Source organism: Triticum urartu, unplaced genomic scaffold (assembly GCF_003073215.2).
Source record: "Triticum urartu cultivar G1812 unplaced genomic scaffold, Tu2.1 TuUngrouped_contig_6654, whole genome shotgun sequence".
Lineage (NCBI taxonomy): Eukaryota > Viridiplantae > Streptophyta > Magnoliopsida > Poales > Poaceae > Triticum > Triticum urartu.
In genome coordinates this window covers 959-11,830 of record NW_024117433.1, presented here as the reverse complement: position 1 = coordinate 11,830, position 10,872 = coordinate 959, and the positions used below count along the sequence as shown (strand labels likewise).

Below are 10,872 nucleotides of genomic sequence, written 5' to 3'. Positions count from 1 at the left end.
AGCGCGGGTCTCGTGACTGGTTAGTGCGATGCTCCGACCCGGGATCTGTTTGTTCATGTCAATTCCGTCTTGTGTTTATATTCATCATATGTTTACCTGTCTATGTAATACTGTCTGACGAAAAGGGTTTTACCCCCAATTCGTTACTGTCACCAACGTTTGCAGTACAAAGAGTCGAAGACTGTAAAACCAAAAACCTTCTATGGAATTGCTAAAGCAAAGAGATTGAATGTCAGCCTGCCATCTTAGACTCTCACCTAAACATATCAGATTGAAATTTTCACCTGACCTTATGACCTGACATTTCAAAGAATGTCACAGCAGCCTGAATAAAACAGTGCAATCGCACACCTAGTACAACTAAATAACACCATATGCAACCCTCAAAAAAAAAAAAACCCCACCATATGCAGAGAGTTACATGTCTTATGTTGTAGAGATGCATGTGATGTTTCATGTCAAATCTCAAGACTATTTCTGTCGAAATGCAAATTTCCTCTAACTGTGGATCTTTGTTGCATTTTAAATTCTCACTAGAAAAATCCCCCGAGGCCCATTAGTTTATAAATATTGCTTAGAACTACAAATTTGAGTTTGGGCTGGATTTTTTCCCCATACTATCGTACTTCTACAAAAAGATGGTGATGACTATAGATAACTCCTCAAACTAAATCTTACCCTTGATATGTGCCACGCCACAAAGGTTTATGTCTAGGTTTTGTGAAAGGTTCATACCTGAAGCATCAGTCAGTTTGGACATGGCATAAATCCTGTACTTAATGCAGTTAATTGTCATGAGAATGCTTAAACCTGATATTTTTGTGGAATAGACTTGATATTGGAGATACACAGCTATGCTCTCATTATTCACGACTTATCTCAAGTGAATTTGATCAGATGTCACTTTTTAAATTTTCCCGCAGTTTATGGCATGTCATTACCCCAAGGGTTTATTAGAAGAAAGGGGATCCTTGCCCCGAGGATAGATCATCATGCGCAGAATTGCTACAAAACTTTCAAGATTGGACGTAATAAAGTCATCTGTAAACCTAACGATGCCATGCTTGATGGTCAGAATTCCCGCCCTCATTTAAATAGGCATATTGAAGATGGGATTTACAGTATCATTTATGACTTTGGTAGTAACCCTGTCGGGGTCTACTATGATGCATTCCTTTGCTTTTGCTGCCTGGTATAAATATTTACTATTGTGCCTGGAAACTCTACTCCAAGATAAGGTTATTTTGAATTCCCTTGTCTTTGTGCTGCCTCATTGTCATCACATTGGAGTGCTATTTAGTGCTTGCATACGAATACTACTAACTTGGGAACATTTTGTAAACATAAACATACTGATACTAGATTACTAGTTCATTTGTTTTCCACATTTATGGTGGCTTGGAAAAATAGATAAATAGTTGACGTTGCTTTTCTCTGTAGAGACAAAGGATGTCCCAAAGGTGGATGAACCTCAGGCTGGCGGGACTATGGTTGATGAACCTCAGACTGGCGGGACTCAGTCAGAAACTCCTCTACTTGAAGCCCCTCAACCCGAATCATCCTTACCAGTGGTGCAAACACAATCTTCAGGGAATCCACTTGCCGGACTTCTGAATGCAATTGCGGTTATTGCCTCGGGAGTTCTTGCTGGATTGTATGGTACATCTCAACAGGAAAAGAAGGCCCTGCAATCTGTCGTCTCATCTGTAAATCATCTGCAAACCACACTCACTTTGATATATTTCATAATACTTGCTGATATTCTTGTGTAGTCTTGACCAAGATCCTAAGGAAGGAAAAAGAGAAATGGACACAAATAGCAATGTGCATACCCATAGACAAACACACGTGTTTGTGCATGTTGGTGCGCGTGTGTGTGCTTTGATTACTGGGCGTGGGCATGTGTTCTATAGAAAAATGAACACTCTCAAATTAGGGTGTGTGGGATCTTACATATATTGGACTGATTAAAACTAATTTTCGTTAGGCTTGGAAGTATAGGACTCACTGGAACCTTGCGAGCTTGAATACTCTTATTTCCCACCATGACGTTCTCAGGGAAGCATGTCTTAAGTTGACTCGCTTAGAGAGTGTAACTTGCATATGAATGCAATCAGATTTAAAAATATTATAAGTACTTTAATGCCTTGAAATTTTTATATGTTCAAATTGATCCATGAAGCATTTATCTGACATGTCTAAATTGCTACTTTGTTCAGTTGGAGGTCAAATTGGCTGAAAATGAGGCAGCGATCTCATTGATGAGGGAGACTTATGAAAAAAGGTTATTAGAGCAACAAGCAGCACAGAAGAAGCAATCTATGAAGTTCCAGGAGCAGGAAGCTTCATTGCTAGATCAATTGGCTTCAACAAAAAAGACTGTAACATCACTAAGTGAAGAATTCAGAAGGGAGAAGGCACGGGCTGAGGAGCTCAAGGATGAAATACGGAGATTAGAGAGTAGTATTGTTAAAGCTGGGGATGATAAAGATGTGCTTGAAGCCAAACTGACAGAAAAGGTTGGTGAAATGAATGATTTGCAGGAAAAGTTAAGTCTACTCAGCCAACAGTATGATAGCAAGGAGAAACGCATTGAGGAACTCAACTCATCACTTTCTTCAAAGGAAGCGGAGTATCAGAACCTGCGCCGTTTCTCTCATCAAACGAAAGAGAGTCTTGAACTTGCAAATGCTAAAATACAACAACTGGAGGAAGAGATTCATACAACTAAAAATGATCTTGCTTCTAAGATATCGTCAATTGATTCACTGAGTGAGAAACTTCAAGTATTAAGCTCTGCAAAGAAGGAAGCCGAGGAAAAAATAAATGAGCTAATTAAAGAGTGCACAGACTTAAAGGCTTCTTCTGAGATAAGAGCGAACCATGATTCTGAACTACTGTCTGAGAAAGATGATCTGATCAAACAGATGGAAGAAAAGCTCTCTGTTGCATTAAGTGCCTCTAGCAAAGACCATGAAGTCATTGCCGGATTGAACAAGGAATTGGATGCCACCAAAGCAATGCTAGACGATGAAGTTGCAGCACTGAAAAGCCTTAGAGATTTACTTAAATCCACTGAAGAGACCCTAAGTGATTCCCGAACTGAGGTTTCCAAACTTTCCGAGGACCTTGATGAAGCAAATAGGACAAATAAGGACCTGGCATTGCAGATTTCAAATCTCCAAAGCGAGTTCAATGAAATGCGAGAAGGTCTGACTTACAAGCTTGGAGAGGCTGAATCAGTATCTAAAGCTCTATCAGATGAACTGGTCTCAGCTAAAGAGATGATTCAAAAGGGTCAGGAAAAACTTGAAGCTACCTCTAATGAGTTTGCTTCTGCCGTGGAAGCTCGTGACAACCTGAAGAAAGAATTGCTGGATGTGTACAAGAAGTTCGAGTCCACCACACAGGAGCTTGTTGATGAAAGGAGAATCGTGACCACTTTGAATAGGGAGCTTGAGGCTTTGGCCAAACAATTGAATGCAGATTCTCAAGCACGAAAAGTACTCGAAGCAGACCTGGATGAAGCAACCAGATCACTAAATGAGATGAACACGAGCGCAGTGTCACTCTCTGAGGCGCTAGAGAGCACTCATTCCAAGAATACCACTCTTGAAGCAGAGAAAGAAATGCTATCAAAAGCTCTCGATGAACAAACAAAACTGACAACCGAGGCTCAAGAGAACTGTGAGGATGCTCAGAATCTTATCACAAGGCTTCAGACAGAAAGGGAGACTTTTGAAATGAGGTCTAGGCACCTCGAAGAGGAACTGGCCTTAGCGAAGGGTGAGATGTTGCGCCTAAGGAGGCAGATTAGTGCAAGCAAATCCCAGAAAACAAGATATGTTCCCAGAGCAAGTGCATCCACAGAAACCAGCACTGCTCCCAGAGCAAGTTCGCCCACAGAGACCAGCAATGTTCCCCGAACAAGTGTTCCCACAGAGACCAGTCAGACCCCGAACGAGCAGTCTGTGAATGATGGTACTCAGAAGACCGGCGAAATTGCTGCTGAGACTCCATATACTGTAAGAGTAAAGGCTAGGAGAGGAAAAGGCGGTGGGCCGCGATGAATCTATCTGGTAGTCCCATAGAGAAGTGCCATCTTCCTTTCATTTTGTTTAATCATCAGTTATAACTTCATTTTTGATACTACCATCCTGTAGCATGGGTCATCATTTCAGTGCTATTTAGTTTACTTCCTTGTGACGTTTGAGACATCCAGTTCCTTTCCTGTAATTCACGTGCCATGGGTTTTGAGAATTTGAGAGTTTACTTGTGTACAGGTTAATTTTTGAACGGTCGACATGATGGAGAATTCTCCTATCTGTAGTTACACTGAATTGTTCATAGATATTATCCGCTCATTTTATCTACTTGGTAGAATCAATGGTCTGCTATTCACTGTTAATCCAGCAGTATTGCTTATTTTCAAATGCAGTAGCACTACCTATACTTTGTGCATCACATGTTTTTGGTTAACCCACATTCTCCTGCTTAATCACCCCAATGCACACATTTTCATATGCTGGAGGCAGGTTTGTTTGTTCCCTGGGGATCCATTGGTTGCTGCTGCCATTTGGTTTAAGGGAAACAGGGTGTATAAAACTTGCAGAGCTTTATTATTATATACTACAAGTATGTACGCCAAATTTCAAGGGATAGATACCTAATATCTTCTCAAGGAATATACTCATATTTTGGATGAACATACTCCAACATCTTTTTCATGGACATGGTTCCGTTCTGTTGAACATACTCTATTTCAACAGATAATGAAACTTTGGAAGAGTATATGCATCACAGATTTAATTAATATACTCAACAGAAATAATGTCTCCCACGTTCAATTCTCATGGAGACACACCTCACCTGTTTATCTAGAGCACGTGGCCCACACAGTCCAGGTTTCTGTGTTGTTTGGTTAAGTCACAAGTCAGGCCCCGACTAATAGATTGGCAGATATATTCTCAATCTAACATGAAACTGCAACGCATTTTTTTATCAGTGGCAAATATTATGGGCTTAAATCATCTTTGCATAATGGGCATGTGCCAGTCTAATTGAAGATCCCAACCTCAGGCAGTTACCCCATGGATCAAGTTGTATTGTTAATTTGTGAATCAAATCCTTGAGCTGAGGCAATCTGAAACTGAAGTCCAAGGTGAAATATGTTTAGGCATTTATATATTTGATTTGATGATCATTGCAGAAGTTCTTGGTAGAACGAGCGTCATGGCACTAGCATTGGAAGCATGCCCATGAGGCGGTTCTATAACACTATATCACTAGATGAAATAATCGGCAGATCGGCGCTTGTTTTAAAACAGTAGTGAAACGAAGCGCAAAACATATACAGAAAAAAGACTTGCACAACGGGTGAGATAACTTAATGAAACGAGCATGTAACAATACATGATTAAACATTGAGAAATCATGATAATTTGACATTAATTTTCAACAGCATGGCACTGGCTGCAAGGCTCCACAACGTTTAACTCAACTGTAGAGGGAACTTTCTCTAAGATGTAACTTCTCACAACCACGAGTGCTTTACGGGCTTCCATGATCATATTCATATTCCCAACTGAGCATCCACTAGCACCATCCGAACACCTAAGATCATAACAGACAGTGTCCAGTGTAAGGCGCTCCAGCGAAACCGCGTTCTCAAGAATATGGACTGTTAGCTCAACCATGCTTTTCGCGGAGCAGAAACCGATGATCTTCACATCCTTGATGCTGCCATGGCAGTGTCCTGGCATCTGCCTTAGATGTGAGGAATCACCTAAAACTGAATCATGCTCTACACTCTGTTGTGTTACCTGCCCATGATAGATATCAATGTCACTCATAACAGACAAAAAACAAGATATGTGCTCGAATTAACTGTTTCAATAGACACTAGATATCCTTGGGAAGATGAGCATGACTTACAGACAACATCAAGGTCTCCAAGGAAGGACAAGCATCAAGAAAAGAAACCAGAGAAAAGTAATCATAGTCTGGGCAAAAAGCCCCTGCTGATACCATGAAAAAAATACACAAGTGCTTGAGGTGAAGGAATTTGCCAGGTAAAAACGGTATGTCTGTCTGTATAAAAAAAAAAAGAACACCTCAGATTAATAATATACCAAGGAAATCGCCGGTAATAACCCAGAGTTTTAGAGTATTACCGCCAAAGATGAGGTTATGTCAAGAGTTTCAAGATTTGGGACCATCTGTGGAAGCTTGGCGCGAGCATAATGAACAACGTTCCAACCAGAAGCTGAAATCATAATGTCTAGCACCGCATCTCCAATTGACACTTCTACTACGCCACCAGTGTATTCAAAAACGGTGAGATTAGGAGCTTTGCTCTTTATAACCTCCAGATTTTCACAGTTAGTGACCACCAACTGGCTGAGCCGCTGGAGCGCGCAAGGTATCTTGAGGCAAGCTATCTCTTTGCAATACGTGAGTACCACTTCCTCCAAAGCTAAAGAACATGAAAGAAGGCACCCTAACTCGTCCCCTGTAATATACACTTCAGACAATTCTAGACTTGTCAGGCTTCTTAAGCAACTAAATCCAGCCATGGGACGGAAGACACAACTGCTGAGACGAAGATCCCGAATTGTGTTTGCAATCCCATTAAGTAAAATTGAGCATGGAAAGTTGTAATCCAAGTCATCATGCAGCAAAAGGGCAAGTTCTTCAATCCCTGGCTTAACAGCAAGGTGAAGCCAATCATTAAGATAACATGCGCTAATATTGGCAGCATCATCTATTTCAAGCCTGAGTGCCTTCACACCATTGCCTGAGTGGTTTTTCAGAATGCGGTAAATTATCCTGACAAGATCACTCGTTGTTTTATCTGATGTTTTATTCTTTCTGTACAGGTTTTCATCGAAGATTGTTTCCTTACTAAAGGTGAGATCGGGATGGCATTTCCAAGAACGTTGAAACAAGTGTGACACGCAGGCAGCACGTGCAGCATCTCGCAGGGACAGCAGAGAATGTATATGAGCCCAGATTTCCTGCTCGCACATGTGTTAGAGAAAAGTTCAATATTGGACTTGTAGAGGCGACCGGTTACTTCAATTTCGAAAAGAAAAATAAGGCCGTAGTGAATACCATTCGGAACTACGTGCTTCCGCTAAGTAAAGTGCATTGCGGTAGTTAGATTGAGCATTGCGCAGAGAAGATCCTTCCCGCAATGTTATTAGTGGCTTTCCTAAGAAGTGCTGTTAGTGACTTGTACGGATTAAGTAATATGCAATCCATCCACGAAATGTGCATTGAGTAACTGACATTCAACAATGTTAGTAGGTGCATTTTAGTCAAACAAGATGCACTGGATGTGATATGTTGCACAATCGCACGTGATAAACAAGTCAGTTTTGCAACAACAAAAGGCAGAACTGAACATGTAACTTCAGCTAGGCTAAAAATATTAAATAGTATTCCCCCGATCCATAATAAGTGCTGCAGTTTTGAACTAACCATAGTCCAAAACTGCGACACTTATTTTGGATTGGAGGGAGTATAATTTTTTTACCTGAATATTTATAAATATATCTAGAAGCCCGTGTAATAAAACGCAACAGCGCTAGCAGGTACAGTGAAGATACATGACATGAGCGTTGGTAACTAAGGTGAGAGGATAACAAATTACACAGACCAGATAGAATGTCATTCTACAATTACTAGAATATGCAGTTTAATCTTTAATTTTTTACTAGAATCAGGAAGCACTGTTATGAAATCAACACCTTAGTCCAAACCATAAAGCCAGTGAAAGCTTTCAGAGCAGCACTTAAATAGCTTCTATCTTTCCTAGTGGTTTTAAGGTGCCTAGGAAAGATAGAAGCTATTTAAGTGCTGCTCTGAAAGCTTTCACTGGCTTTATGGTTTGGACTAAGGTGGTTTGGACTATTGTGGTTTTGCGCCAAGTAAAAAAGCTCATGGTTCTACGCATCAATCAAGTAACCCAACGAGTTGGTGTTTTGTGCAATTTCCTTTTATTTTTCCGACCAAGTAGAAATAGATTCTAAGATGGAGCTCAAACAAACAAAGGAGCTCTTGTGTCAGGTACTAGAGGGAGTACATGGAAGAGGATTGGATGGCTAAGATGACTCTTAATTCCATCTAGATCTAAGGCTATCTGTGTTTCTTCTTATTACTGCTGCTATTTTTCCTTTTGCTTCCAAGTTACTCTGAATTCCCTACTCTTAACTCAGTGAAGATCGATTCCTTTACGCAGATACATGCGACGTAAACAGAGAAGAAGCTTACTACGGTGGGGACGTGGGGTTGGATCTGGTGGTGACGCCGATGATGCTGCATCCACATGAGCCGCTGGAGCCCCATGATTCGATGTGTCGACGATGACTGAGGTGGAGACTCGGGATGATGAAGTCCAGACAAGCGTTCTGCCTCTCGGTAAACTCGCTCTATTTACCTGCAGCAATTTGAACGAGGGGCGGGGGATGAAATCGCATCGGAGCCGCCGCCGACCCCGAGAGGGGGAGAAACACACCCGTGATGCAAAAACTGCCTGTTGGGCCTTTTCGACGGGAAAAAAACGCTCCAACAACAACAGCCTCGATGGGCGTGTTTGGTGGGCGCGGCTATACCGGGCGCCCCTATTTCTCGCGTCATGCGAGACGAGAGGTTCCTCTCGCTGAAGAGCGCTTGAGCTTGGCCGGCCCGAGCGCGGGGGGCCACAGCCTTTTTTCCCTTTTTTTTCGTTTTCGGTTTCCTTTTTTAATTTAATTTTTGTACTTTTGTTTATACTTTAAAATATTCTAAATATATGTATTACAAAAAAAATAAAAAATTGAATTTTTTATGAACAGGTATTAAAACATGTTGAATAAGTATTTGAAAAATGTTGAACAAGTATTTGAAAACATATTGATCATGTATATAAACACATTGAACAACTATTTGAAAAATGTGAACAAGTATTTGAAAAAATGTTGAACAAGTATTTAATAAAAATGTTGATCGTGTATATAAAAGTGTTGAACAAGTATTTGAAAAATGTTGAATAACTATTTTAAAAAAATTCAATGATTATTTGAAGAAATATTGATCACGTATATAAAATTTTTGAACAAGTATTTGAAAAATGTTGATATTTATAAAATAATGTAGAATGAAAAAAAAGAAACAAAGAAAAAACCAAAAAAATGAAAAAAATCAGAGAAAAAAAGAAAGAAAAGAAAAGAAAGAACAAAGAAAAAACGGGGAAAACCGGCTTAGACAGCCTCTAGTATGTCTCGATCCTAGTACTCCCTCCGGTCCTTTTTACTCTGCGTATTAGATTTTTATCAAGTCAAACTTTACAAAGTTTGACCGAATTTCTATTTAAAAAATATCAGCATCTATAGTACTACACACACACACACACACACACTATGAAACTACATTTCACAATGAATCTAAGAATATATTTTTGGCATTGTGTATGTTCATAATTTTCTCTATAAGTCTGGTCAAAATAAAGATACTTTGACTTCAAACAAAACTTATATGCAAAATAAAAAGATAACTCATAAGCGGAAGCGGGCGCAGTGGTTAAAGCCTCGCTTGAAGGAGGCGTGAAATGCGCCGGCCCAGGTGCGCGGGAGGCCACAACCTCGTTTTTTTTCACATTTTTTCTTTCTTTCTTTCTTACTTTTGTTTATACTTTCAAATATTCTAAATAAATATATTATAGAAAACACTTTACGTAAATTACATTTGAAAAAATTGTTAACAAAGCATTTTAAAAATATTAAATGCATATAGATAAAAAAATTCTCATGCATACAAAAGATGTATACAGAAAAATACAAATGTATATGAAAACATTAATCATGTATTTAAAAAATGTTAATCAAATGTGCAGGTCACCGCACCAAATGCGCCTTTTGAGCAAATGATCAGCCTCGCTGGGTGGCCCGCCGGGTACGAGCTAGGCAACTCACTGCTCCACTACCCTCACCGCTCCAGGCCGTCAATACCATGGGCGAGTGCTACCATGTGAAGGAGCAAGTGGCCGCTCCAAGCCTGCCGTGGTTCAGCAACTCGCTGCTCCAAGCCAGCTCGCAAAATAGTGGCAAGTTGCTCCAGGCTGGCACATGGAGGAGCACGATGGCACAGGCACTGTGGCTGCCGTGGACGAGGCGGTGTCGTACCGCTCCTCTCGCGCCATCTGATGTCGTCAATATGCGCATAACCGCGTGCTGCCGGTGGAAAAACAAGTCGGCTTCGCGGAGATCAACAGGGCGGCCAGCACGTCTGTGGCCGCTGACGACAATGAGGAAAAGTAGATCATGAGGGGCCGCTGCCACTTGGTTCCCATAAAGGTCTTGCTTGCTTCGCAGCCATCGTCGCCCCCTGCCCTAAAATCCAACTCGGATCCATTCTTCACGGAAGCAGAGGCCACCCTTCCCCTCCGGCCGAAGCATATCGCTCTGGTGCCACTCCGATGAGTGGCACAACCGGACAAAGGGAAGATACGCGGGGGAGCAAAGGGTGCTCTTGCCCTTTGAGCTGAAGCATATCCATCTGGAGCTCACGACGGTCCGATGAGCGGGCTGCCAGACATACAAAAGATATGTCGTGGGAGGGGAGATCCGCCGCGGCCGGCCTAGCTTAGTTTTATGCTAGTACTTTATAGTTTTAGTTAAAATATGTTCGAATGTAAATGTTTTTGTCCTGTTTATATGAATATCATCTACTTTTCATGAATTTCATCCGTTTGTTGAAACAGTGTTTGAAATGTATATTGATAGTGTTGAATGGCCAGCTCTTGCATCCGTGTCCGTGAAATGGTGGTCCCCGTATGTTTTGCTGGTCAGTCTTCGAGACTCCCTAAACAGACCAAATGCGCCATGCTAAAAC

At 41.0% G+C, this 10,872-nt stretch overlaps 2 protein-coding genes across 2 annotated transcripts; one reads left to right on the top strand and one right to left on the bottom strand.

Annotated features, from left to right (window-relative positions):
• The first annotated feature begins 6 nt into the window (after nt 1–6).
• On the top strand, nt 7–4,408 carry LOC125530915 (MAR-binding filament-like protein 1). Its single transcript, XM_048695329.1, has 4 exons — nt 7–19; nt 924–1,070; nt 1,441–1,706; nt 2,220–4,408. The coding sequence occupies exons 2-4, from the start codon at nt 932–934 to the stop codon at nt 4,068–4,070; spliced, it is 2,256 nt and encodes a 751-aa protein (XP_048551286.1). The 5' UTR covers nt 7–19; nt 924–931; the 3' UTR covers nt 4,071–4,408.
• Nucleotides 4,409–5,057: 649 nt separating this feature from the next.
• On the bottom strand, nt 5,058–7,722 carry LOC125530916. Its single transcript, XM_048695330.1, has 3 exons — nt 6,174–7,722; nt 5,935–6,090; nt 5,058–5,822 (listed from the first exon to the last, which is right to left on the bottom strand). Exons 1-3 carry the CDS (start codon nt 7,026–7,028, stop codon nt 5,448–5,450), a joined length of 1,386 nt encoding a protein of 461 aa, XP_048551287.1. The 5' UTR covers nt 7,029–7,722; the 3' UTR covers nt 5,058–5,447.
• Nucleotides 7,723–10,872: the final 3,150 nt, after the last annotated feature.

Bases quoted from the DNA above. Each gene is read 5' to 3' on its own strand.
- LOC125530916 (XM_048695330.1), bottom strand. From the start codon at position 7,028: ATGTGCGAGCAGGAAATCTGGGCTCATATACATTCTCTGCTGTCCCTG. The intron at 6,091-6,173 runs GTAATACTCTAA...TTTTTTATACAG, and splicing joins ACATAACCTCATCTTTGGCG to ACAGACATACCGTTTTTACC. The intron at 5,823-5,934 runs GTAAGTCATGCT...TATCATGGGCAG, and splicing joins TGGAGACCTTGATGTTGTCT to GTAACACAACAGAGTGTAGA.
- LOC125530915 (XM_048695329.1), top strand. From the start codon at position 932: ATGTCATTACCCCAAGGGTTTATTAGAAGAAAGGGGATCCTTGCCCCG. The intron at 1,071-1,440 runs GTCAGAATTCCC...TTTTCTCTGTAG, and splicing joins TAACGATGCCATGCTTGATG to AGACAAAGGATGTCCCAAAG. The intron at 1,707-2,219 runs GTAAATCATCTG...TACTTTGTTCAG, and splicing joins TGCAATCTGTCGTCTCATCT to TTGGAGGTCAAATTGGCTGA.